The sequence below is a fragment of the Lactuca saligna genome, chromosome 1 (assembly GCF_052625555.1).
Source record: "Lactuca saligna cultivar CGN05327 chromosome 1, ASM5262555v1, whole genome shotgun sequence".
Classification (NCBI taxonomy): Eukaryota; Viridiplantae; Streptophyta; class Magnoliopsida; order Asterales; family Asteraceae; genus Lactuca; species Lactuca saligna.
The window spans coordinates 11,224,681-11,252,581 of NC_136417.1; the positions used below are offsets into that span (position 1 = coordinate 11,224,681).

The 27,901-nt window shown below is 29.9% G+C and overlaps 2 protein-coding genes across 4 annotated transcripts; both read right to left on the reverse strand.

Moving 5' to 3' along the window:
- Positions 1 to 64: 64 nt before the first annotated feature.
- On the reverse strand, positions 65 to 9,572 carry LOC145002594 (uncharacterized). Its single transcript, XM_078961838.1, has 15 exons — positions 9,446 to 9,572; positions 9,154 to 9,315; positions 8,819 to 9,064; positions 8,521 to 8,670; positions 8,226 to 8,357; positions 7,892 to 8,149; positions 7,760 to 7,788; positions 7,355 to 7,662; positions 7,163 to 7,262; positions 6,335 to 7,121; positions 6,188 to 6,217; positions 5,904 to 6,085; positions 5,001 to 5,790; positions 3,278 to 4,827; positions 65 to 181 (listed from the first exon to the last, which is right to left on the reverse strand). Exons 1-15 carry the CDS (start codon positions 9,570 to 9,572, stop codon positions 65 to 67), a joined length of 4,968 nt encoding a protein of 1,655 aa, XP_078817964.1.
- Positions 9,573 to 13,372: 3,800 nt separating this feature from the next.
- Positions 13,373 to 21,819, reverse strand: LOC145004314 (replication protein A 70 kDa DNA-binding subunit B-like). 3 transcript variants are annotated; one of them, XM_078963377.1, is made up of 14 exons: positions 21,354 to 21,819; positions 21,127 to 21,235; positions 20,709 to 20,900; positions 15,971 to 16,122; positions 15,583 to 15,850; positions 15,386 to 15,479; positions 15,186 to 15,313; positions 15,002 to 15,086; positions 14,775 to 14,910; positions 14,411 to 14,619; positions 14,209 to 14,329; positions 13,893 to 14,077; positions 13,736 to 13,804; positions 13,373 to 13,663 (listed from the first exon to the last, which is right to left on the reverse strand). In XM_078963377.1, exons 4-13 carry the CDS (start codon positions 16,115 to 16,117, stop codon positions 13,780 to 13,782), a joined length of 1,398 nt encoding a protein of 465 aa, XP_078819503.1. In that variant the 5' UTR covers positions 16,118 to 16,122; positions 20,709 to 20,900; positions 21,127 to 21,235; positions 21,354 to 21,819; the 3' UTR covers positions 13,373 to 13,663; positions 13,736 to 13,779. The 3 variants fall into 3 exon arrangements, with proteins under 3 accessions (XP_078819503.1, XP_078819365.1, XP_078819428.1); XM_078963239.1 differs by having other exon boundaries at positions 15,186 to 15,479; XM_078963302.1 differs by lacking the exon at positions 20,709 to 20,900 and having other exon boundaries at positions 15,186 to 15,479.
- Between the last annotated feature and the right edge of the window lie 6,082 nt (positions 21,820 to 27,901).

Below are 27,901 nucleotides of genomic sequence, written 5' to 3' on the forward strand. Positions count from 1 at the left end.
CTTGCAAAACCTAACTTCCAAACATGAAAACAAATTAATGCACCACTGATAGACAAATAGATGGTCAGGATTCATATCTACAAGTGGTGGTGGTGGTGGAGTTGAAGTAGAGGCAGCCTTGTGTATTATCATTGCCTGTGTCACACGGATTACCCTTTGTGATCCAATTACTGTTACTTTCCTGCAACAAACAAACATACTAATAGGAACAATTTCACATGTTGTCATTTAGCGACTATTTTTGTTTAACTTAATCTAAGGAGCATGACTTAAAAGGGTTAAGTCGTCGAAAATTAAGTTAGAAAAGTAATATGTTTTGATGGAATGAAATATGAACAAATGCCAAACAGTAAAATAATGAAAAATGTTTATTGATCACTTTAAAAAATACAGGATACTCACTATCATGTACTATCACTAGGTTCTTATAATTGATGTATATACTAGGTTACAACCCGTGTAATACACGGGGATAGTAAGTAAATTAACATAGATAATATAAAAACAAAGTAAATAATTAAAATTTTGCAATTAGTTATTTTAATATAAAAAATTAAAAACTTCCAAAAGTAATCATCTACATTAAAAAAAATCACATATATTTTTTATTTTTATTAAAAAAATGAAGTTTCAAAGTCTCAAAATTTATAATCCTCCATTTCACGTATGAAATTTATTTTATTTGCAAAATTTGTTTTTAGGAAAATTTCACACCCAACGCATTTATTCAGCCACCGAGACCTTCTTACTCCTCATTGTGTTTGACCTTCTTACCCTTTCTTGAATATGTAAACTGGAGTGGAGACTTAGCACAAACACCATTTTATAAGAGATATTAAATCACAAGCCAGAAACAATAGCAATATATCAAACACTTAGGAAGAAACAACAAAACCAATCTACTTAATAAGTTATTTAACATTATTATTATTATAAACGAATCAAATTAGCTTTACATAAATCGAAATAAAAAATGATTGAATATCACAAAACATTGATGATGTTAGCAAGGAAACAGAAATCGATGATTTAATAATGCTGCATAATTTGTATATTATCTTTTAGAGTCATTTTGTTTTAGAAGAACTAACATTAATATACCAAAAAAAATCATTCTAAAATGTAATTTCATCACTTTCTAATCTCCGAATTGGCCTTCACTTAAAAGATTATGTTAACACATGTCATTTTCATTTCACACAAGGGTAAACCAAACAAGTTCCTTCTTTTAAACGGTGGTAAGTCGTATAAAAGAGAGAAGGAAAATTGTAAATTATGTATTCTCCTTGGTGTAAAACATTTTACGACTTTTCCTCTGGGAAGTACAATTATATGCACATACACACACAACTACACATTATTCATTGCACTATAGTACTATACTTCAAGAAACAACTAAAGACAATTACCAATGCTCATAAAAACAACCAAACTTATATGAATATGAATAACAATTGAAGAAACATGAATAAAAAATGAGGACAATCTCAATCTAACATTCAATATTGATAAAGAAAGTCTAACAAACCAAATTTAAGACTCACACATAAGATTTAAATATATGATCCAGTGAACATATTAAAGTATATGATCTAATTAAATTTATTACACTTTTAACTTATCATATGTAAAGATAATGAGAACCAAGACAGAAGGAAGACCATGTATTATTGTAGAGTGAAAAATAAGTAAATCGAGAATGCATAGAATTAATCCATCAAACTGTTATATACTAAGCAAAGCATGATGGTTCTACGAAGATGATACCATTATGCATCTGGACTCAACTATTACATGTGTTTGACTACAACAAACTCTATTTGGCACTCATAAATCCTAATATACTTATTTGATCAACTAAAAGCTACAAACCAAAAGCATTAGCAAAAGCAACAACCCAAAAGACCTATTTGCCCCCAAAGAATAAAACACTAATCGCATATAGCGAGACTTCAAAACCTGGCCCCATTGCCATTGAATTACCATTATATCCACTTATGTGACTTTTACTTGCATTTTGGAATTAATATTGATTATCAAAACAATGGATTAAGTAACGGTGGCAATTATGGCATTAATGCAAATACGCATACAGAAGTAAAATATTTCAAACACATAAACAGAATCGTTGTCAGAAGAAGGGATGCTTTGTAGTTAATTCATCATTGGATTAAGTGATGGTTGTGATTTGGTTAGAGATATCGATTACATACTTATAGATAATCGACTTTAATTTCAAGGAGAACAACAATTTCACAAAGGGAGAAAAAAAGTTTATCGTTTGGAGATGTCGTCAAGAATTAAAGATCGATATGGAAATCAGATAGGCATTGGAGGAGGGCGAAATAGTAGGAAGGCAGCACCGGAGGAGAAATGTGCTGGAGCTGTAGGAGGGAGGCATTGTGTGATGTCTCGTCAAAGGGCGTTGCGTTTGGAAAGTGAAGAAAGAAGGTCCAGTGTGAGCAAAGGGCAAGTAGGTTTAATTTCTCAGTCGTGGATGTTTTTTGATGACTATCTTTAGATACAACGACAAGAACCAAAAACCCTTGAAGTGTGAGAATTTTGAGGGGTTGAAGGAGGAAAGTGGTTGTGTGTGGGGGGAAGAAGGAAGATGGATACCTTAAATTGAAGGCATCAAATCTTGAAGTTTGAATCCATAAGAGGAATGACCGAGATTTAGGGGATGCGGGTGAATCAGAGGAGAAACAAATTGGATATTTTGAATTCCTGCTTCCTGATTTCTGGGAATGAATGAACGAACGGATTAAAGGAGAGAATGGCAAAATAGACACTTCACTTTGGAAAATTCTAGGTTTAGGAGATGCCACGTGCCAAAAAGTCTCTTTTATTATATATATATACTAGGTTTAAACCCGTGGAAATCCACGGGTGATAAATTGAAATATAATTATAGTTTTTAATTTGTAACAAAAAAAAGATATGAAAGTTTAGAAAAAATGAAGAATAGTGATATTAGCATTAATATAAATAAGTCAAATACAAAAAAATTGTAAAAATTAATTAATTAATATGATAGATGAAGTACGATACAAGAAAAGTAAATAAAAGATGGTAGAAAAGTAAATAAAAGATGGTAGAAAAGCATTGTTTATAAATTCCCAAAAACTTCCTTATAAACGACATTGGAAGTTTTATTTGTGAGACTACCATCCTTATCTAAAATTAACAATTTTAATCCGTCCCTACTTTGGACTCTAGATAAAGCAACATACAATTGGCCATGTGAAAACACGGGATGTTTGAGAAACAAACCAACCTTGGATAATGACTGTCCCTGACTCTTATTAATGGTCATTGCAAAACATACAGCCAATGGAAACTGTCTTCTTCGAAATTTGAATGAAATTTTCTTTTCTGATGGAGTTAGAGACATTCTTGGAATAAAAGTGTGGTTTCCAATATTAGTTCCAGATATGATACGTGCCTCAATAACACGTTTGCCCAATGAAATCACCTGGAGTCTTGTTCCATTACACAAGCCGTTTTTCTGATCAATATTTCTCAACAACATAACTGGAACACCGATTTTTAAAATATTTCTCAACAACATAACTGGAACACCGATTTTTAAAACTAACTTATGGTTTGGTAAACCTGATACTTTCAGACCATTTAAAACATCAGGTGAATATAAATTTGCATCAAATTGATCATGGAGAAATTCAGATTGGCATATACTATCTGAACTTAAGTATTCAACCTCATCTCCTGGAAATTTCAATAGCAAACGATCGTTTATTTCTTGAACCACTTCGTTCTTTGGAGCAAGTATTGCTCTTTCTTGAAAATAGCTTGTATTGTTGTACTTTTCCAAAATCGAAGGATATACAAACTCGATTAATGAACCTATAGGATCATGTGCATCATTAATGAGAATATCATCTGGAATATCAATAACCGTTTCTCCATCGTTGATACCACCAAGTTTGCCTTCTCCTATATCCAACAACCAATTTGCAAAATCTCCGATTTTTTCTATATCAGATTGATCCCTTCCAACACTTAGTCTCATGTTTTTTGTTAATTTATGGATCTTGCAATGTTGCCATAAATATGAAGAACTTAACGAAGCATTAACAATGTTTTGTCTACTTCCACCTGGAATAACAGGTAAGATCTGTCTAAAATCTCCTCCAAAAACAATAACTTTCCCTCCAAACGGAATATCTGAGTTGCTAGAATTTTCAGACTTGAATACATCTTTCAAACTTCGATCTAAAGCTTCAAATGCGTGCTTGTGGACCATAGGAGCTTCATCCCAAATTATCAATGAGGTTTTTCTCAATAAGCTTGCAAGGTCACTATCTGGATTTATTCTACAAACAGAATCCTCTGTTAGTTCAAATGGAATTATAAATCGGGAGTGTGCTGTTCTACCTCCGGGCAATAATAATGAAGCAATCCCACTTGAAGCAACATTTAGAACAATATGACCATCTTTTCTAATAGCGGCAGATATTGTCTTCCATAAAAAAGTTTTACCAGTTCCACCATAACCATAAACAAAGAAGACACCTCCTTTATTTTCTTTAACTGCACTCATGATATCAAGGAAAATGTGACGCTGCTCATTTGTCAATGCAAGAAACATACGATCAAACTCGATCTTCATAGCGGTAATGTCATATTCTAGCTCCTCGGTGATAAGTCGATTGTTTGAAGAAGAAACAGAATCAAGATCCGGGATAGGCATGTTTTTATAATTTTTTAGACTCGAGTTATTCCGAAGTAAAACTTGTTCTATCTCGAACAAAGTTAAGTTCTTAAGCTGATCTTCATTGAGTGATAAGTCTGGAGGACAAAGAGCTAAGTAATTAGAAATATTATTAACAATATTTATTTATAATTAAAAGTATTATTTAATGTATGTTTAAAAATAAATAAATGACTACTTAAATAATAATAATAATAATAATAATAATAATAATAATAATAATAATAATAATAATAATAATAATAATAATAATAATCTTTAATACCTGGAGACTTGAATCTATGTCGTTGGTTATAAAGAATTCCATCTGCCAAATATTCCCATGTGTTTTCCCAAACAACCTCCGGTTTAGACATACTGTTACACATCAACAATGTAGCAAATAAGAATCGTAGGTAAAAATCAGATCCAGAATGACTTGCTTCTTTGATTGCATCGATGTATTCATTGTCATCATCCAAGAGCCCAAGAGCATAACAAGCATCTCTAAAAGAAGAATATTCTTCACCATTTACTGTGCGAATTTCTTCAAATGATTTCGGACCTTTCACTTTATTTAACAAAATCCTTAGGAAATAAGCTTCCCCTAGTTTAGGTGAAACCGAATGAATTCTACCAATGCACTTTCCTACTTCCCTTGGCTTCCAAATCCTATCACCACGATTCCAAACAAACTTTGTAGGAAATTCAACATACGTAAGTTTCCGTGCATCACCATTAACTGCATTACACTCCATCCAAGCTGTGAACATTGAAGAAGCAACGGAGGGTTTGTCGAGAACATCGTGAATATCATCGTCTTCCCCATATACGATTTGTTGTTGACCAGGAAGATGAAAAGGAAGTCTAACCACAGAAGGATATCTGTAATGAACATCATATTTAAAAATTCTCCATGATGCTTCACATGCAGATAAATATCTACAGTCGTAATACTCATTTATTTCATCGACTACATCATTACTATCAGTTTCATTATTGCTTCGTACAACGGCAACTGTAGCTCTATCAGGTCCCTTGTTTATGTATTTGAATAAATACTTTATAGAAGAACCCTGATTGCACCATTCAACATTAATATGTGCCTGATATCTTTTCAATAGATATTTGTTGTATGGGACAACATTTCTATTATCCAATTTCACACCCGATTTTTCAACAAAATGACCATCATTTCTTCTCCTATATAATGGAAAACCATTCTGATCAACAGCGTTATGATTACAGAATTGTTTTGGAAGTTTTTCGAACACTTGTTGTCGACCATGCATGGACAATTGATGTTTTCAGCTCCACATGGACCATGAATCATGAACTCTTGCACAAGTTTATACAACTCTGGATCTTCATCTATGTTTGGTATCTCAGCGAAAATTATCGTATCGATCAATTCAACAGTGGGTAACTTGTAGTCAGAATGCATAAATAAACATATATGACTATGCGGCAAACCTCTTTTTTGAAATTCAATTGTATAAACAACTGCAAAATATTTTGGAAAAAAAAATAAAAAATGATTATACCGTAAGGAAAAATATAAAAATTATGTAATAAAAATTATAACTTTTATCAATTATGAAGAAACATAATTTCAAATACCTGCTTGAACTATGCCGAAAATGTGATTCTCCCTTAGGTCTTTAATAAATGCATCAAGCTTGATCTTGAACAACCTACATAGTATATCAGGTCTGTCTTCTGGTTGAAGTGAAGTATCCTTAAGGAACCTTTTAACCTCTGGCCATTTGGGATTACACGTAAAGGTTATGAAGAAATCAGGATATCCAAACCATTTACATAGCGACATGGCATCCAAATAGTTTTGCAGCATATAACGCGCACCACCTGTGAAAGATGAAGGTAATATCACACGTTGGCCGATGTTGGAGATATTTGTAGTTCCTTGAGCTTTTTGTTTACTTAAATTCTCGTAAGACTCGCATCTAAGAACATGTTGTTGGCTACGTATGAAATACATTCTTTCACTTTCAATCATCGTATACGCATCTACCAAAAATTGTTGAAACAACCTTTTTGAATTAAGAATCAGTGAGAACGAATGATCTCTGTCTTGAATTCTGAAAGCGAAAAATTCTCTCATTGTACATTTCGAGCGCTTGTTGTTGGTTGTAGATTCAACACCTCTATGAAGAATATCAACGTTGTAACCATCATCCCCATATGGAAATAGTAGCGGATATTGGAGAGGAAGGTAAGAAGGATGCAATTCACTGATACGCTGTAGAAATCCCGATTTTGTCTGAACAACAATATATCTATTTTCAACCGAATCAAAATTGTCACCTACAATTAAAGCGGCAACCTCAGAAGCAGTTGGTAGGTTATATGTCCTTCCATCTCGATCCCTTTTCCCGATAATTCTTAACTTCATATCAACTTCAGGATTTTTTTTAAAGTATCTCTTACCATCCTATAAGAGCTAACCAAGACATTATTTGAATCTAACATCACCTTCAAATATTGAATAATATCATTATCGATTGATGTAGATTGATGCTTTTCCCCACTATAATAATTGAAAATATACATAATATTAGTAAAAAAATAAAAATAAAAAAAGATTAAAGTTAAGTATGAATAAGAAGTTTGAAAATATACCCAAAGCATGTTTGTCTATTTGAAATTTCGTTCTCAGTATCATAAATGTATAACTGAGAGAATTTTGGTTGGGATCCATTTGGTGGTAAAAGGCTTCCAATAGTATGATAATTTTGACCACCAAGTCTGAAAATATATGGAGCATTTCCTCTATTGATTGAATAATCAATTTTACCACCCATTGACGTAAAAGAAAACATTGAATTGTAACGTCGAATGTTTTTCATGAAGTTTTTGCTTTTAGAATCCGTTGCTCTGAACATTCTTTCATAAGTTGGTGGTGCATTCTTTAAATCTGGTAGTTGAACCTTGCCATAACCACAACATAATGAATAATTTGTGTTCCCTTTTTTTTCCTCTTATGGATTCATTTGTCCATAATTTTGCATGACATGTTTGACATACAACAATTTGATCACCATGATCCAAATATTCTGTAAGAAAATAAAGTTGTTTTAGTAAAATATTTAATTTTATAAGTATATACAATATGATATTTCAGGTGTAAGATAAAAAATGGGTATATATATGTATTACCTTTGGAAATACCTACTATTAGGTTTTCATTATTGACTTCATGTACATCTTCTAGATCTGTTGTCAAGTCAATCAATGGAATAGGAGATAAATGTTCCAACTTCCTTTTTAATTTATGACATCCTGGATTTAACTTGATTGATGATGAAGAAGCAGTTATTGTAGATGCATTTCTTGAAGTCATGCCATTACGAAGTCCAGAGTAATGTATTTTATTTTGTAACGTTGAAGTAACATAGTTATTGAAACTAATATTAGCTGGAAAAAAGTAGTAAATATATATAAATATATTAGAAAGTGGTTAAAAGTAAATTTCAAAAACAAATATTATTACCGTTTGAAATGTTAGATAATGGAGTTCTAACATTTATACATGAAGGAGAAGATTGTAGGGGTGTACTTTGGTTTCCACGTGATCTATAGAAAAAGACATTTTCATTTTGTTGAACAACGTTTTTTGATTGATCTGTAAAAAAGAACATGTTATAAAAATTGAAGACATATATTATAAATTAAAAATTACAATTTCAAAATTTATATTACTACAGGGGAATAATATAAAATGATGAGAATGTATGTATTTTTTATATAGGTTAATGAAGTTTAAAAATTTTAAAAAAAAAAATTACAGTTATCCGTGTTTTTCAAGACATGTGGTGTAGACGGATTTTGAACAGTGTATTTTGTATTCCTTTTCTTCGATCTCTTATTATCCAAATATAATTTTCTATGTCTTCTGTTCTCTCTTGCTTGCAAGTAGTACATATTATTGTTTGTTCCTGCATAAAGAATAAAAGTTATCACCATGATCCAAATATTCTGTAAAATAAAAACGTTGAATAAAATATCAATGAATTTTATAATTATATAGAACATAGTATCTGAAATGTAAAATGGATTTTATTTTTTCATTACCATTTGAGATACCAACTATACGATTTTCATTGTTCACTTGATGTATATTTTCTACATCTTCTGTCAAATCAATCAATGGGATAGGGGATAAATGTCTTGTCTTCGTTTTTAATTTATGACATCCTGGATTTAACTTGATTGATGATGAAGAAGTTGTTACTGTAGATGCATTTTTTGATGTCATATCATTTGAAAGTACATGGTACTGTCTTTTCTTTGCTAACTTGGAAGTGATATATTTATCGAAACCAATGTTATCTGAATAAAATAAAAATAAAATAGTTAACTAAATAAATAAATATTTACATAATGGATAATAGTATATTTTAAAAACCAAAAATAATTACCATTCGTAATGTTAGATAACGGATTTATAACATTTGTAATGTTAGAAAATGGAGTTCTAACATCTGTAAAGGAAGGACAGTATTGTATGGTTGTGTTATGCTTTGCAGGTGTTGTAAATGAATTGACATTTTGAGTTTGACGAACAATGTTGGTTGATTGATCTGCAAATAGAAATAACTTATAAAACTTGTAAATATATGTATTCAACTATATAATAGTAAAAGATGGAATATAAAATACTAATACGGTTATAGTTAATGGTTTTTTTGAAGAGATGCTGTAATGATATACTTGGAACGTTTGGTATTGTTTCTATTTTCTTCGATCTTTTATTTTCCAAATATATTTTTCTTTGTCTTCTTTTCTCTTTGGCCTGCATGTGGTACATGTTACTGTTGTTTTCTGCATAAGAAGACATAGGTTAGGAAATGAAATGTGAAATTATGTACATAATATGTTTATATAATACAATTGAAGTTAGTTAGAATTAAATAAATAATGATAATAAAGTAAATGTATTTAAAAAGTTACCTTTATTAAGATATCGTTTATTAAAATGTTAGCATCATGACTCATCATCCTCATTTCCAACCTAGGGTTTATTAGATTTAAATCTACTGTTTCCCCAATTTCAACCAATCGTGGGTTCGGATGATATCAGGGGTTAAAACCCTAGATCTCCATGGAATCAATGAAGGTAAAATTGTGTGATACACGATAATCGTGATGATTATAAATTGCTTATTGATCTTATGTATCTATTCAAGATTATATTTTTACAATTAGAAAAACATCTATTCCAGCATATTGATTATTGTTGTAAATTTCAACCATAAATTCATAGATAAAACAAAGTGATCTAAACTGATAATACTAACCTGACATATGGATATGTAAATCTTGCAGGTAGAACTGGAATGAGGATTACAACTTTAACGAAGCAGTTTGATGTAAGCTTAATGAAAAAAAAATCGCAGAAACAATTGAACATTAAGAAGACGAATGAGGTGTTTCAAAATTTTGGATTTCACGTTTTGAGTTAAAGTTATATGCTTGAATATTGGAAAAAGATTACGATTATATGATTTTATTGTTGTTGGATCTTTATTAGATATAATTTTCTTCCTGATTTTTCGGAATTTAAAAGATTACAACTAAAAATTAGTTTAATATTCAAATTTCATCTAAAAAAGGAGTATAGAATATTAGGAAATAGTTGGTTGAATATAGGTTATTTACAGAAGATAAGTAAATATGCTGCAACCATTACAAAAATGTATGAATTAATTTTAGAGAACGAAAGATATAAATTTTGTTTACAATTTGTTATTGATTATTTATTAAAAATAACATATTTATCGTGACAAAAATAATAGTTATTATAAATAATAGACATAAATGTTCCATGTTTAAAATAATCAACATAAAGATGCGAAGGTGATTATGGTTAATATTCATTATTGGAGTCAAATGCAGTTCACGTGTAAAAGCAAAAATGTTCGCATTTGGTAATACAAGTCAAAATTGGGTTTCGCATATGAGGTTGTATGGATTGGGGTTAAAGATTCGAAAGTGATTATGGTTAATATTCCTTTCGTATTTGGTGAGACAAACAACTCAAATGCGAATGAAGTAAAAAAAAATGACTGGAACATGCGAAGAAAGAGGGTGAATGAAGAATGTGAATTTTACAGTAGAATGCGAATTGGGGAAGAAAGCTAAGAATTTCGCATTTTTATTATACAAATTGATTGATTGATTGATTTGTCTTAATTGTTAATTGCGATATATGAAATACTTATCAATTTAGGGGCAATATCGTCATTTTGAAGTAAAATAAGCCTTGGTTATTAAATGAATCATACGAAGGATCTGTTATTTGATTTTGGAATTGGGGCGAATAATCGAACCATTTGGAGTTGCGAATTTGATTTTGAAAAGCCAATCAGTTGGGTTCGCATATAAAACAGAAGTTTTGATTTTGGATTAGCAATTGGGTTAATTGGTTTATTGATTGAGGGACGATTCGTGAAGAAAAATGCGAAGTCAAGAAGGACTGTGAAATGTGATTTGTTCAATATTGGAGTGAAATGCAGTTCACGTGTAAAAGCAAAAATGTTCGCATTTGGTAATACAAATCAAAATTGGGTTTCGCATATGAGGTTGTATGGATTGGGGTTAAAGATACGAAGGTGATTATGGTTAATATTCATTTCGTATTTGGTGAGACAAACAACTGAAATGCGAATGAACTAAAAAAAAATGACTGGAACATGCGAAGAAAGAGGGTGAATGAAGAATGTGAATTTTACAGTAGAATGCGAATTGGGGAAGAAAGCTAAGAATTTCGCATTTTTCTTATACAAATTGATTGATTGATTGATTTTTCTTAATTGTTAATCGCGATATATGAAATACTTATCAAGTTAGGGGCAATACGGTCATTTTGAAGTAAAAGAAGCCTTGGTTATTAAATGAATCATACGAAGGATCTGTTATTTGATTTTGGAATTGGGGCGAATAATCGAACGATTTGGAGTTTTGATTCGCAATTGGATTGATGATTGAGGGATGATTCGTGAAGAAAAACGCGAAGTCAAGGACTGTGAAATTGTTGTTTGCAAGAATTTAAAAACTCGATTGTGGAGTTGTTGATGCTCATTTTGCGAAAGTAAAACAATCGAGTGTTTGCATCTGTGAATCAATTTGAAGTCAATTGGGTTAATATTCGCATATGGGTTCAACATATGAATTTTTGATTTCGCAAGTTTAGAGTTCAAGAACTAAACTGTGTTCGCATCTGGAATGAAAATTTTGTGGTTCGCATTTGATTAATTAGGTTAAAATGGAAGGTGATTAATGCGAAGGGATGCGAAGGGTGTAAGAATGAAGATGCGAAGTATTTCACAGTAGAATGCGAAATAATCAATTCTTTTGTTTATCATTTAAGTGTAGATGTTACCAAGAAAACAATGAGAAAATGACATATTTACTGATATACCCTTAAGGGTATATAATGAGAAAAAAACTAAAAATTGAAAACTAAACAGAAAAAACCTGTATGTTTAACAAAAAAATTAGGATATAAACAGGAAAATCGTAAAGCACTGATTGATTTATATATTTAATTGTATCACTTGCAAACATACTTTTCAAAAACAGATATAAACATATACGTACATATAGACAATAAAACATATATTTAGAAAAATAAACTAAAAGATGATCAATTCCAAAATATAGTATTGTACTTTGAGAGTAGATTCCTAAACATAGGATATAGTGTAACAGGAAGTTTAAAATGAAATTTGTAATTTTTTTGTTTATTATTTAAACGGGTTTGATAAATCACATGAATTGATAATTTGAGTTAACTTTTCAACAGGTTTGTAGTTTATATGAATATGATGTTAAAAGAAACCACCAACTGATAAAAGTATTTTCAAGTTTTCAGAAAACGTGTCATGTAAGAAAAATCATTATGGAAGAATTATTGGTCTAACCATCCAAATACCCTAATTACGATTAAGTATTTAGATGGACCAAATCATTGGAGGAAGCAAATAGGTGTAGAAGAAATTGAATGGTCCTATGACTCTAATGTATCACATACAGTTATATAAGATACACATATTAAGAAAACCAAAAATCGACATACACAGATCGTGACTATATGTACCAGAATATACATAAAGAAATACCAATGTATCAAACTGTTATACATAACAGGTAAAAAAATAGAGGGAAAAGTGATGAAATCGATTAAGAATGTAGATGAAATAGAACATCTAAAAGGTAAAGAGCAATGTAGTTTTGTGAAATGTGATTTGTTCAATATTGGAGTCAAATGCAGTTCACGTGTTATTATGTGTTTAAGTTGATTATGGGTAAATAAGTTAGTTAATTACAGAGATAGTGTAAATACAGAAGTACATTTAGGTAAAATAAAGTGGTATGTCAAATAAATTGATATGTAAAATGAAACATATAATTAACTGCATAATTACACATATGAATGTAATTCTTCAAGATTTTGTGGGAATAAAGCAATGTAGTTTAAAATAAGTTGTAGGAAAAACAAAATAACATGGCAAACCAAATTATAGGACTACAAAAAAACCCAATGGTCCGAATGTACTTTCAAGAAACAAAAATGACAACCATGAAATCCCAAAAAAAAACATTCAAAACCAAGAAAGATAAAAAACGTAAACGGCTTAGGAGTCTATGATGCGAAATCAAAATTAAACACGAAGTAAGATTGTTTGTCGAAGTAAAATGCATTTACTTTTCTTTCTTGGGTACCAAAAGAGGAGTTGGTTGTTCATCTGGTGGTGACAGTCTAGGATATTTAGAAGTAGACAAATTCTCCATTTCATCAATATCTATGCATGTAGCAAGGTTTCTTTTCAACTCAATTGGTGTAGAAATGAATTTTATAGGACTTGTTGCAGTTGACTTGTCCCTAGCACATGGAGTTAAATTTTCACCGGTCTGTGAAAAAGAATCCTAAAAAAATATTTACTTAGTTGTTATAAATTAAAACAAAATATTTGAGAAATATATTTTAAAAACTAAAACCTTGAGAACTTTGGTGTCATGAGAACCAACATCTGAAGAACCAATCAAGAATGAATCAGAATTAGCAGGCTGCATCACAAGATGAAAACAAATGATATTGAGTGAGATATTGTTGGGTCAATGTGTTAAAAAACAAAATATAATTGTTGAAAAAAACCTGTGGAGTAAGATTATTTTTTTTTCCAATTCATCAATTATGTCTGCATTCTCGGTTAATCTTGATATCCCATAAAGATTACTTTTATTATCGACATTGTAACGTGTTATATCAATCTTAATTGCCAACTTTCTATCCAACACAACTTTCAACTCCATTGGATACAATTCCAAATTGTTGCCAAGCTAAAATGTAAATAAATATCATTAGAAAATTTGTATGTAAAATATATAATGGCAAGTTTTAAGCCAACACAATTGTAAACACCTTTTGAAAAAAATCCAAACTGATGCCAAGTTAAAATATAAAATAATACCTTCTTGTTTTTATCATACAACTCTTTAGCTGTGTATTTGAACAACTTCTTTGCTTCTTGGTCAAATAAAGTTAAAGTCAATGTTCCTGTGTTGTCTTGAACCCGAAGTGGGATTTTAAATCTAAATAAAGTATAAAATTATATTATATTAGACAATTATGATAAACATATATTATTATTATATAAAATTAATATCTAATACCTTGGAATAACCGAAATTTTGATATTTTTGCATTTAAGATTAGCACATTCATAAGTAACGATTTTGGCCACTTCATGAGAACCATCAACCTTATCAGTTGAAGACTCTTTTTCTTTTGCTGACTTTTTGCAGTTGCTACAAGCAAGGTAATACCAACGTATATTTTGACGTATTCCCTTAACAGTACCAACAATAATGACTGTCTTTTCCTGGATATTAAAATAATGCTCATTGTTAATAAATGTTATTTTGCGAAAGTGTATTTTAGTTTAGTTATAACAATATACTCTAAATATGAAAAAACATTTAAAATTTAAAAACATAAGTGCATTAAACTAACAATTTTAAAAATAATGTAAAGTACCTCCAAAGGTTCAAACAAGTCTTCAATGTTAGAAAACAAATGATTTTTCAGAAAGTCATCATGTTCTGTGTCTTGTTTTGATGCAATCATTTTAATTCCACTTGATGACAGTTGTTGTCCATTTTCAGAGACCAATCTGTTCATTTACAACAAAGAAATGATTTAAATTTATTATAGTATGAAATAAATAAATCTGATAATACATAGGAAATTCTAAATGAAAATACTTGTTTTTGTAGATTGTAATTTCATCGATATCATTGTTTATGAAAACCCTACTAACATCAAAGTAGGTGGATGAAAAAGGACGACCTGCCAAAATAAATTTGATTATTCAATAATATATATATATATATATATATATATATATATATATATATTAGATTATGCTTGTTAAAAATAGTTACAAACCATTAATAAACTTCACCCTGGCAAATTGAACAATAACAACAACTGGAGCAAGGTTGTTATTGTTAGCAAGAAAATCATGCATGTAGTATGCATTATGACCCCACAAAGTTATCTTAAGCTTAGTATCCCTGAAATAATAAACAAATATTGTAAATAATATAAATGAAGCTATATTACTTGTTTGTAATAATGGTGAATACTCTATATCTTGAAGATGCAAGAGCATCTTGTGTTTTGATTTATCTTGTTCTGAGGTATCCATATGCCCATACTCAAAAATGTGTCCAATAATATCTACAAAAGCAAGGAAATATAATTTAATATAAAATATCAAATTGTAATACGAAGAAAGAATTTAGGATGTTATATAGCAAAAGTTAATATTAAATAAACCAACCAAAAGAGTTTGACTCTAGGATGTTGTTAGAAACGATAGTATTGAAGTCAACAAAATGAAAGCCATGTGCAGATCCAGAAAAGTTTTCACAATCTTTTACAATTGTATCGTGATAAAAATTTAGTTTTGATTCCGGATGAGCAAACTTAAATTTTGAAGTATTTGGTGCGACGTTAGGTTTCTTGACGTAAATTGAACTATCATCTTTTAAATAGCGCTTGAATTTAGGAAACCATTTCTTCAGACATGATGCATGAATTTTCCTTCCCTAAAATAAAAGAAATAATAAATATTTAAATATAATTGCTTATGAGTATGAATAATATAATTGCTTATGAGTATGAATAATTTTTTATAAAAATAATAATTGAATACATCCATCTTATACCTCCTCATCCATCAAAATCATTTCTATCGAGTATGTGTCGTTCGCATCAAATCTTGACTTTTGAGTCCAAAGACGTATGATCCGAACTTTAATTGTGAAATCGTCCTTGATTGAGTCAATTTCCTTTATAGGAGTAATATGTTCCATTGTACCTTGCAAGTTAAAAAAAAAATTACATTAAATTAGACAATTATAATCAGCACACAGAAAAAAACAATCAAACAGTCAAGAAGAAAGTACATTGGTAGGCTGTTACGATTAAATTAGACAATTATAATATGCGTTTTTCCAGGTGAGTATTCATATAAAATATTTATTTCCTTAATTAAAACAACAAAAGATATATGTTTATTTATTTTTCCAATCTGCATAACTTTTTTTATGAGTGTAGTCGATGAACCGATAAAGCAAGAACATATGAGTTTTGATTCGCAATTGGATTGATGATTGAGGGATGATTCGTGAAGAAAAACGCGAAGTCAAGGACTGTGAAATTGTTGTTTGCAAGAATTTAAAAACTCGATTGTGGAGTTGTTGATGCTCATTTTGCGAAAGTAAAACAATCGAGTGTTTGCATCTGTGAATCAATTTGAAGTCAATTGGGTTAATATTCGCATATGGGTTCAACATATGAATTTTTGATTTCGCAAGTTTAGAGTTCAAGAACTAAACTGTGTTCGTATCTGGAATGAAAATTTTGTGGTTCGCATTTGATTAATTAGGTTAAAATGGAAGGTGATTAATGCGAAGGGATGCGAAGGGTGTAAGAATGAAGATGCGAAGTATTTCACAGTAGAATGCGAAATAATCAATTCTTTTGTTTATCATTTAAGTGTAGATGTTACCAAGAAAACAATGAGAAAATTACATATTTACTGATATACCCTTAAGGGTATATAATGAGAAAAAAACTAAAAATCGAAAACTAAACAGAAAAAACCTGTATATTTAACAAAAAAATTAGGATATAAACAGGAAAATCGTAAAGCACTGATTGATTTATATATTTAATTGTATCACTTGCAAACATACTTTTCAAAAACAGATATAAACATATACGTACATATAGACAATAAAACATATATTTAGAAAAATAAACTAAAAGATGATCAATTCCAAAATATAGTATTGTACTTTGAGAGTAGATTCCTAAACATAGGATATAGTGTAACAGGAAGTTTAAAATGAAATTTGTAATTTTTTTGTTTATTATTTAAACGGGTTTGATAAATCACATGAATTGATAATTTGAGTTACTTTTTCAACATGTTTGTAGTTTATATGAATATGATGTTAAAAGAAACCACCAACTGATAAAAGTATTTTCAAGTTTTCAGAAAACGTGTCATGTAAGAAAAATCATTATGGAAGAATTATTGGTCTAACCATCCAAATACCCTAATTACGATTAAGTATTTAGATGGACCAAATCATTGGAGGAAGCAAATAGGTGTAGAAGAAATTGAATGGTCCTATGACTCTAATGTGTCACATACAGTTATATAAGATACATATATTAAGAAAACCAAAAATCGACATACACAGATCGTGACTATATGTACCAGAATATACATAAAGAAATACCAATGTATCAAACTGTTATACATAACAGGTAAAAAAATAGAGGGAAAAGTGATGAAATCGATTAAGAATGTAGATGAAATAGAACATCTAAAAGGTAAAGAGCAATGTAGTTTTGTTGACCTGATGATGAATACGTGACCCTTAAAATCGTATTGACTTCTGAAATTGTATTGAAATATATCATCTCTTCCTAAACTGATTTCCTGATTTTTTGGGATTGATATAAAATGGAATTTAAATTGATTACCTGATTTATTGGGATTGATTTGATCTTCAATATTCCACTTAATTAAATTTGAAATTTCCTGATTTATATATTTACTGATTGACGATTTATGTTTCCTGATGTGTATAGTTTTATTTTTGAGAATAGAAGGGCGAAGTGGGAACTTCACTTATAATTTTTGAGCGGGAAAATGCAAGGGTGAGTGGCTAAGGGAATGCCAGGTGGCATTTCTAGTACTGTTTTATTAGTAGAGAAGATATATATATATATATATATATATATATATATATATATATATATATACTTTCTTATTCATTTTCCTCAAGAAAAAATGATTGGACGACCCTCAGTTTTGTTACTATGAAGGTCAACTAATTTATTATGACTTGTTATCACAGAATTGGAAATTCATTTGACACACCTTCCTTTTCTATTGTGAAGCCCTCGTTTTTCAAGGCATTAGTTTAGGAAATATTTCCTAACACATGGCATATTTAGTAGTAGGTATACCTGCAAAGAATTTCAACTTATTTATTGAAAATACAACCCATTTAAAAATTAAATAAGTCTAACCCAATTTCAACTTATTTATTGAACATACACTACATTTAAACATTGTGCTGATTTGAGATTTCTCAACCTGATTATTAAACATATTGATATGCCCAAACAAAGAACACTAACTACTCAAATACTCAAATTCATAGATAAGATATAGATATAGATATACAATGACTTTAATTAAGTTTATATTAATTCAAAATAGGATATGGGTTGGGCGGAGAAGGGAAGAAAATCCATATGTTCACACAACAAATGGCAATTTTATATAAAAAAATATAAAATTTATAAAAATTAGGATGTTTGTTTTACACATTGACCGCCACTCCACAATCTCTACCTGCAACTTTTTAAGAGGTATGAAGATGGGCTTGTCAAACTTTCACCACCACCACCACCACCCTTTCTTGGACTCCCACATTCACTAAAATCCAACACCCTTCTTTCACTTTGCAAAAAAATTAAAAAACCCCCAACATATATAAACCTCAAATTATTAAAACAAAAAAAAAGTGAAATATGCAAACCAAGAACCAAAATATGTTGCATAATTCTAATGTGGATTGGGCTCACTTTTTTTACAGATATAATAATAGTTGCAAAAATGTAACATTTGGATTTCCAAGTATTTTATTTTATATAAATATATGGAATTTCAGAGAGGGATTCGATGAGTTGGTGCCTCAACTCGTCGAGTAGGATCGCGCTTGGTGATGTGTTTTAATGACTGGACTCGACGAGTTGGGGGCTAACTCGTCGAGTCAGTGCTGCTGAGGAAAACCCTAATTTTTCGGGTTTATGACCTATTTAAAGGCCCTTATGGCCTTCATTTGCGCCCACACTTCCCTTTGAGAGACCGTAATCGATCCAGAGAGCTTAGAGAGAAAGAGGGAGCCATTTTCATCATCTTGGTGCATTCTTGCAAGGAAGGGGAGATTATTCAAGCTAAATCAACCAGAGGAGCTCAGATATACTTTTATCCCATTCTAGGCTACTGTTTAAGGTATAAATCTTTACCTATTTTCGTATGATTAGTAGATCTCATGAAATTAGGGTTTCTTTACCCTCTTTTAGTGAAGATATTGAGTATAAGAAGTCCCCTCGAGGCTTAGACTACATATATGGACCTTGAGAGGTCCAAAGAGTCCCATGAGACCTTGAGAGGTCCAAAGAGTCCCATGATTAAAGATTTATGCAATCACATAAGAGTATTGAGCCTAAAACACCATTATGAGGGTTATATTGACAAATAAGAGCTAGATGTGCGATGCATGGACGTAAAAATCGAACCTTTACGTGATTATTGGATGTTAGGAGGTTGGATCTATGAGTTAGAGTCACAGATGGCTGAATGAGAATTCGATTGGGATGAACTCGCCGAGTCTGTTGGATGACTCGACGAGTCGTAGCGGGTTTTTCCTGATATCTTTGACCCAATATGAACTTATCGAGTTGAGGGGAAACTCGACGAGTTGAGTAGACCCTATGGCGAAACTCGAAGAAATGCGACTGGTCTCGGCAAGTCATGGGAGTGCACTCGATGAGTCAGGTCGGCATGGACAGTTTGAATTATGTTGACTTATGTTGGTTTATGGGATGGGTCAATAAGGGGTATATGAGACCATAGAGGGGTAAAATGGTCTTTTACCCAATTCCGAGAGATAAAAAGAGAACGAGAGGGCTTTATGAGTAAAAAGGATAAAAGGATGGAAAATGATTAAGATGTTTGTCTATTATGATAGGCTGAGGCGGGTTCAGGATCCCGAGAGCTTGTATGTTATCTTCTAGTTACAAGGTCAGTCTTCTCGCTATACTTTACCTGGAATGGTAACTATGTGTGACCGGAAGGTCTTATGTGCTTGTATGAGTTATATGATTTGATATGATATGTATATGTTGTATGGGTTGGACCGGAAGGTCAAGCAGGGTTGGACCGAAAGGTCAAACAGGATTGGACCGGAAGGTCAACAGGGTTAGGACAAGAAGGTTAACATGGTAGGACCGGAAGGTCTACAAAGATTATGGGATCGGAAGATCCCACTGAGACACAGTGACCGGTAGGTATTGTACCATAAGGTGGCTAGTATGTGTATGTGGTATTTTGGGGAACTCACTAAGCATTTATGCTTACTGTGTTATGTGTTATGTGTTTCAGGTACTTCCGAGGATCGTGGGAATGCTCTGACATGATTGTACACATGCATAGAGATAAAGTGGTGGTCCTGGATTGAATAATTGTTTTGAAAACTTATTGATTAGTTTTTGAGAATTAATGATATAACATTTGATTTTATGAAATTAAAAATGAGAATTTGGTTGAAAATTTTTGGTTGTTACAAAAAAAAAAAGCAAAGAAAATAAACATACTGGAAGATTTGATTCTTCGCGAGTCTTTTCGCCTTTTTCTGAAAATCTTTTCTTTAGAATGGTATTAGGAGTTCCATCTCCCAAAACATTTCAAGCATTTGCATATGTTGAAGTTGTATGTTTACTTAATTGTTTCATTAACCCAAGAGCATCATAACTTCTTTCACCTGGTCTCATAAAGTAACGCATATCCTACAAACATTACACAAAACATAAAACAAAGTATATTTTGGTCTTTTTGGTAAATAAAAAGGAAAAAAAATGGAATTAAATTCCTTCCTTCTTTCCACCTTTCCATAGGAATGGCGAATGAAATCTATCAAACATGGATTTTTAAAGGTTTGTGACAGAATTGAATTATATTTATTTGGCCACAGAATGGAATCTCGGATTCCAATTCCAGTAGAATTGTTATTACCTCAATTGTTATATCTGTATCAACTCTTGGATCAGGCACAAAAGAGAACCAAGGTGACTTCCATACATAAGGTGATTCCAAACTTTTTCTGAATGGAGTTTTACCAAATCTATACACGAAAATACATATACATCATCAATATATGAATCAAATAACAATGCACTTTCAGTTACAATCTGATTAATCAAATATATTTAAAAAAAACAGATGCAAGGAATGATACATACATTCCGGAGTTTTCAAAAACAGCATGATCAACAGTAATTTCAAGAGGTGTTGATGATGAAGGGAAAACTTTATAGAGGATGCGCCAAACCGACTTCCACCTCCACCCTTGTTGTTTCTCTTCGAGCTCATTATTCCAGGTGTTATTGTAGCAGCATGTGGGCCCAAATGGAAAAGAAAGGAAACAACAAAACCATATACATGTATTGGAGTTAGAGAAGAAGATGATGGAAATCCAAATGAAAAGGAAAAAATAGAACCCAAATCGTACCCAAATCCCACTGCAGCTTACTTTCAAATCCCAAATGATACCCTAGTTCCATACCAAACTCCTTCTACACCTAGAGGCAAACAATAGTGGTATAAAATTTGACATAACAACATCTTACACGTCCCAATTAAAACACATGTCAAAGATGTAGACTGCATCTGAGTTCCAAAAGGTGGATTAAAGAGAAAGTGATGAAAGAAAAATGGTTATGTACGCATGTTCCAAAAGGTGGGAGACGAAAATCAAACCTTGAATCGAGGGTGTAAAAGAAGAAGGTCTCTATTTGTTGCTTTCACTCTGCCTCCATCCTTATCTCTATTTCATGCTTTGAAGTCCCGTGAATCTTCTCCAGGCAGAAGAGCCTACAATCAATTATCCCCATCTCTCTTATTTGTATTTATATCGTAGCTGCATTCGAGTTTATTGAGAAAACCTAACGTCACTGAAGGAACCGAAGGCGGTGACACCGATTAATCGACAATGGTGGTTACCTTAGTGGAGTTACAACGACTTAGTAGTAGGTGGAGCAGATCTCAAGGGCAACAATGGATCGGTTATCTAAATGGATCAAGACGGTGGAAGGAAGAGCGGTGGAAGCAGAAAGAAGAATAAGGTATGAATAACGTTAAAAGGGACGTACAAGAAAAAAGAACTCTAGAGGATTCCATGGAATGAAACGGTGGACTCACACCAATCTCATTTTTATTAGATATACTGGTGGTTTTGTTGTCTGTATCTAATTGGCAGCAGTTTGAGGTGTGAGCAAGGAACAACACTCATTAAATATATATAACAAAACTAAAGCAGTATAAGAAAAAAAAAATCCCACAAGTAAGAATAGAATATTTTTCACTAAGAGGGTTTAAAATTAAAGTATATATATAATTTTTTTTGAGATGTTAAATTTGTATATTTGTCATCATCTTAAATAAATATGAATAAAAGGTAGAAGGATATTTAATTTCCCCAAAAGAGAAATTAAATATTGTCCTATTTTTTGTGTTTATTATCTTCCTATCTATTTTAAATGGTAACAAGTGTTATTTAATTTAATTTAAATTTGATTAAGATGTTAAATTTATATACTTGACATCATCTTAAATAGATAGGAATAAAAGTAAGAATAAAATGTAGAAGGATATTTAATTTCCCTTTTATATACCTATAATCATCACCATACAAAACCTTAAATATTTGAATATCATAATAAACAAATTCAAATCATAATATAACTGATTAAAACATAGGGTATCATCAATATGTATTAGTTATTTTAGGTAATATTATGGATTAGTATCTAAGTCAAAATATCTTATCTATGATATAACATATTGTATTCATATATCATTTTAAAATCATATATTTTAATTATAAATTTACAAGTATAAATTGTTCGAGGTCGGGTAACTGAAATTAGGGTTATCGGAAGGGTGTAACCTTCATATCATAATTATACAAAACCACATCTTTTTTTTAAGAAAAAGAAAAAAGGTACTATAATAATAATAATTATATATATATATATATATATATATATATATATATATATATATCATACATACTTATAAAACTAGCATTTTTTCTTGAATCTAATGCATTTGAAACCCTCATTCTTTTTTTCTTTTACCACATTCATTTGAAACTCCCATGACTTTTCAATTTCTTTATAATAATAATTATAATTTGGTAATTAGGTTAAATAAATATCAAATCTAAAGTGTAATCATATATAATCTAAATTTAAATATTAAAATAATATCTTTACTTCTACTTATAAAATTATGTTCTTTTGACTTTTAACATATTATACTTAATTTACTAGTTGTAATATATTGTTGGATGTAAACCATTATCATTTTAAAGGTATAATTTTTGAACAATTTGTATAAAATACTTAAATTATTAATTAAAATACAACATTATAGATTCAACTTAAATATAAATTTTATTTAACTCAAACAACCCAAAGATTATTTTATAAATAGTTAAAAGTGATAAATTGTAGTGTCTTTCTAATAATGATTGTAAATTGGTTAATAATGTTAAATAAGTATCAAACCTAAAGTGTAATCATAAATATACTAAATTTCAATTTTAAAATAATATCTTTACTTCTATTTATAAAGTTATGTCTTTAAATTTTAACATATTATACTTAATTTATTAAATTTAAAATGATGTTGCATGTAAATCATTATCAATTTAAAGTTACAACTTTTAAACAGTTTTGAAAAAATACTTAAATTGTTAATTTAAATATAACATTATAGTGTCAACTTAAATATAAATTTCAGTTCCACTAAAAAAACAAATAATATTTTGTAATTAGTTAAAAGTGATAAATTATAGTGATAAATGTAAAAACTAAATTGTAATATCAGTTTAACTAAAATATTTCCTAAATATATTTTTATAATCGTTAAAAATTTTCAAATAAGTAGCTTCAAATAATTTATAATAACAACAGTTAAATATAACTCTATATAAATGATTATATTGTTACCTTTAAAATCAAAAAATAATGTTTGATGTTTTAAATAATTATAATGATATAAATTAAAACATTAAGCAAATAAATTTTAAAAAATTAGTTAACAATAACAACAACTATAAATAATATTAAACCATATATAATATTTAATTTTATTGATGTGTAACTCGCGAGTAGAAATCATTCAAACGATTGAGATTATGTCATTATAATAGATGTATATATTATCATATAATTCAATATAATCAATATATTATATCAAATTAATATATGAATTATTATATCAAATTTAACAACAACGTTAAAGTTATATTTAAAAATATATATATTTGTAAAGACTTCAACTATATATGTGTTTCTGCGCATTACAATGTCAACTCAAATATAAATTTAAGTTCCATTTAAAAAACTAAAGAATATTTTGTAAATAGTTAAAAATGATAAATTGTAGTGATAAAAGCAAAAACTAAATTGTAATCTCAATTTAACTAAAACATTTCTTAAATATATTTTTATAATCGTTAAAAGTTTTCAAATAAGTAGCTTAAAATAACTTACAATAGCAATAGTTAAAAACAACTTTATATAAATGATTATATTGTTAGTTTTACAATAAAAAAACAATTGATGTTTTAAATTATTATAATGATAGAAATTAAAACATTAAGCAAATAAATTTTAAAAAATTAAATAGAATAAAAACAACTATAAACAACATCAAATCATATATTATATTTAATTTTATTTATGTATAACTCGCGGAAAACGATTGAGATTATGAAATTTAAGTAAATGTATATATTATCATATAATTCAAAATAATCAATATATTATATCAATTTAATATATATAGAAATTATTATATCAAATTTAACAACAATGTTATTGTTATATTTAAAAAACATATATTTGAAAAGACTTCAACTATATAGGTGTTTCTCCGCAACGCGCGGGTATTCACCTATTATATATATATATATATATATATATATATATATATATATATATATATATATATATATATATATATATATATATATATATATATATATAAACTTACAATTTATGATGCGCAATGTATATGTATGGTAATGCATATTAAGTTAAGGTTTCAATCCCTTAACTTTCCATAATTTGTCACTTTTAGCACTTATATTTTATAAAATAATATTTTTTATCCTTTTACTTTTTAAAATATCACATTCACCTTTTTATTTTCTAAAAATTCATGTTTAACCACATTTACTTTGACATCCTTAACTTTCCACTTTTTAAAATCTCACCCTTACCAATTATCACTTTTATTTTCTAAGCTTTCGATCTTTTATCTTCCACAGTATTATATAATCTAGTTTTTTTACTAATTTTTGTTCCTTAACTTAAAAAATTATCTTGTACATATGACAACGGAGGAAGCTCTAATATGTTATATTGGTTCAATTGACCGTCACTCATAATATGCAATAAAAACACATAAAAACAACAGTTATCTCCTAAAAATCAGATTCAATTTTTATTTTTATTAAGGTTTGGATATTTTTGTCGTTCTAAAGTCTAAACGATATTTGCAGCCCACAATCATTATCAGCCCACCTTATAACCACCCCATTGGCCCATTTACTTTTTCATGTTATTCTGCCCAAAATGGAAAATCATCATCCCAATATGTCTTTCATCATTTAAAGTTTCTTTTTAATCCAATTGCTTAATGACTAACATAAAACAATTATAATAACAGCCATCTAATTCGTCTTTGAAAATCACAAGGTCCCTCACAATCAAGTGATCAACCAATACGAGTACATCCAAATTTTCCCACCTTCAAAATTATTGTAATAAACCAGTTATTAAGAAGAGGTCACTAGTAAATATCAATTCTTTTGAACTATCAGGGGTTGCACAAACTTTTTAGGGATTGCACTACTAGGAAAAAAAAACAAAAAACTCATTTCAAAAGCCAGTTTCTATCGCAAAATCATCATGAAACCAATGAAATTACACTAAATCGCAATTATCAAACTTTGTGATAGATTTCCAACAGATTTGTAACGGATTTTCGATGATTTTTTCTATATTTACATTTAACGAGAAAATTTGTGACGGATTTCCAACAGATTTGTAACGGATTTTCGATGATTTTTTCTATATTTACATTTAACGAGAAAATTTGTGAGGTAGCCCGTGTTGTTCCGTGCCACATACTATATCCGCCCATGCTTTTGGAATCTCCGATAATAAATAAACAAATTTGGAAACATTATAGTAAGTGCTACAAATAAAAGAAGGCAAATTGCATTAACAGGTACTATACTGGCCATTTTTATAGTACAACTAATTTTGGTTTCATAAATAATTATTATAGTAAGTTTGACAATATTTTCTATGTCGACAACTTTGACTTGCAAGTTAAAGTGATCAAAATAAAAGATTTTTGTCAAAATTTAGTGATTTTATTGGAACTAAAATCAAAATTTTTCGCTAAAACCTTTAAGGATATGTTTTGCAAAACCGTTTGCATGAGATTAATTTTTTGCAAAAAAAAAAAAAAAAAGGTATTTATATGAAAGTTGCAGTTCATTGAGAAATATCACACATTTATTGCTATTAAATTATCAATTTCAAAAGGACTAATATCAATAAAGTTCTATGTTTTTGGCACTAAATTAGGAAAAACTTTGAATTTAATTTTTCGTTTACTGTGACCACGATATTTTCGTGAAATTATGGCAAAAGGACAAAGTGTCGGTCTCAACGGTTTCAGTAGGTTACAAAGCTTAGTCGAACGTTAGAAGTAGTTGTTAGCTAGGTTTTGTTAGATTCTTCTCTCCAACGTCAAACCAAAAAGATGGTAAGCTCCTCCAACACGCACACACAAGGGTACATAGAATAGGCTTTAAGGAATCGTTGGTCTGAAGATTTGAGATGCGTATGCGATGAACCTACGACATTCTCGATCTCCAAAACCGTCAATAATCCATGGAGGGAATTCAGAGGGTGTCCAAACTATCAGGTAATATTAAGTTTCCTACTTTTTGTGGTCTTGTTGAACCAATATGAAGAAGTGGTTGTTGTGCAAGACTAAAAAATATGCGAATTTTTTTATGGCTTGATCCACCACTGCCAAACACTTACTACAATGAAACTATGTGGAAGTTCCATATGGATTTGAAGGAGGCTAAGAACAATAAAGCATTTGGAATGGAGATTTTGAAGCTTTTGGAGGAGGCCAAGAACAACAAAGCAGTTCAAGTAGATAGTTTAAATATGTTGAAGGTGGAGCTACTTATGATGGTCATGCTTTTGGTGGTGGTGATTGTGATGGGGTTTATGGTTCATAATGTCGTGGTTAAAGCATTGTGAAGTTGTGGGCTTTAGTTAGGTTCAAGTAGAATGGTAGTAGTAGTTTAGGTGTAAGGGTATTTTGGTCAAGTTAGGTAGTAAGTAGATGCATGTGTTATGTGTGGTAATATTTTGGTTTTGTAAGAGATGACAATGATAACAACTTATTATGTCTTAATGATAACAATGTATTAAGTCCTTTAACACATACATATGTATGAAAATAACCAAATCTTGAAAATTTAACAACCTACTTACCAAACTAACCAAAACATGGAAGGTAACAACAATAATATTGATCAAGGCATATATATTGATAACATAACAATCATACAAGGTCGTTTACAATGCTTCCTAAATATCAATGTCAGTTAACAGCCCCAAAAGGGGAATGTACTTTACAAAGCTTCCCACAAACTACTACCATATCATGTAACCTAATTAGAACC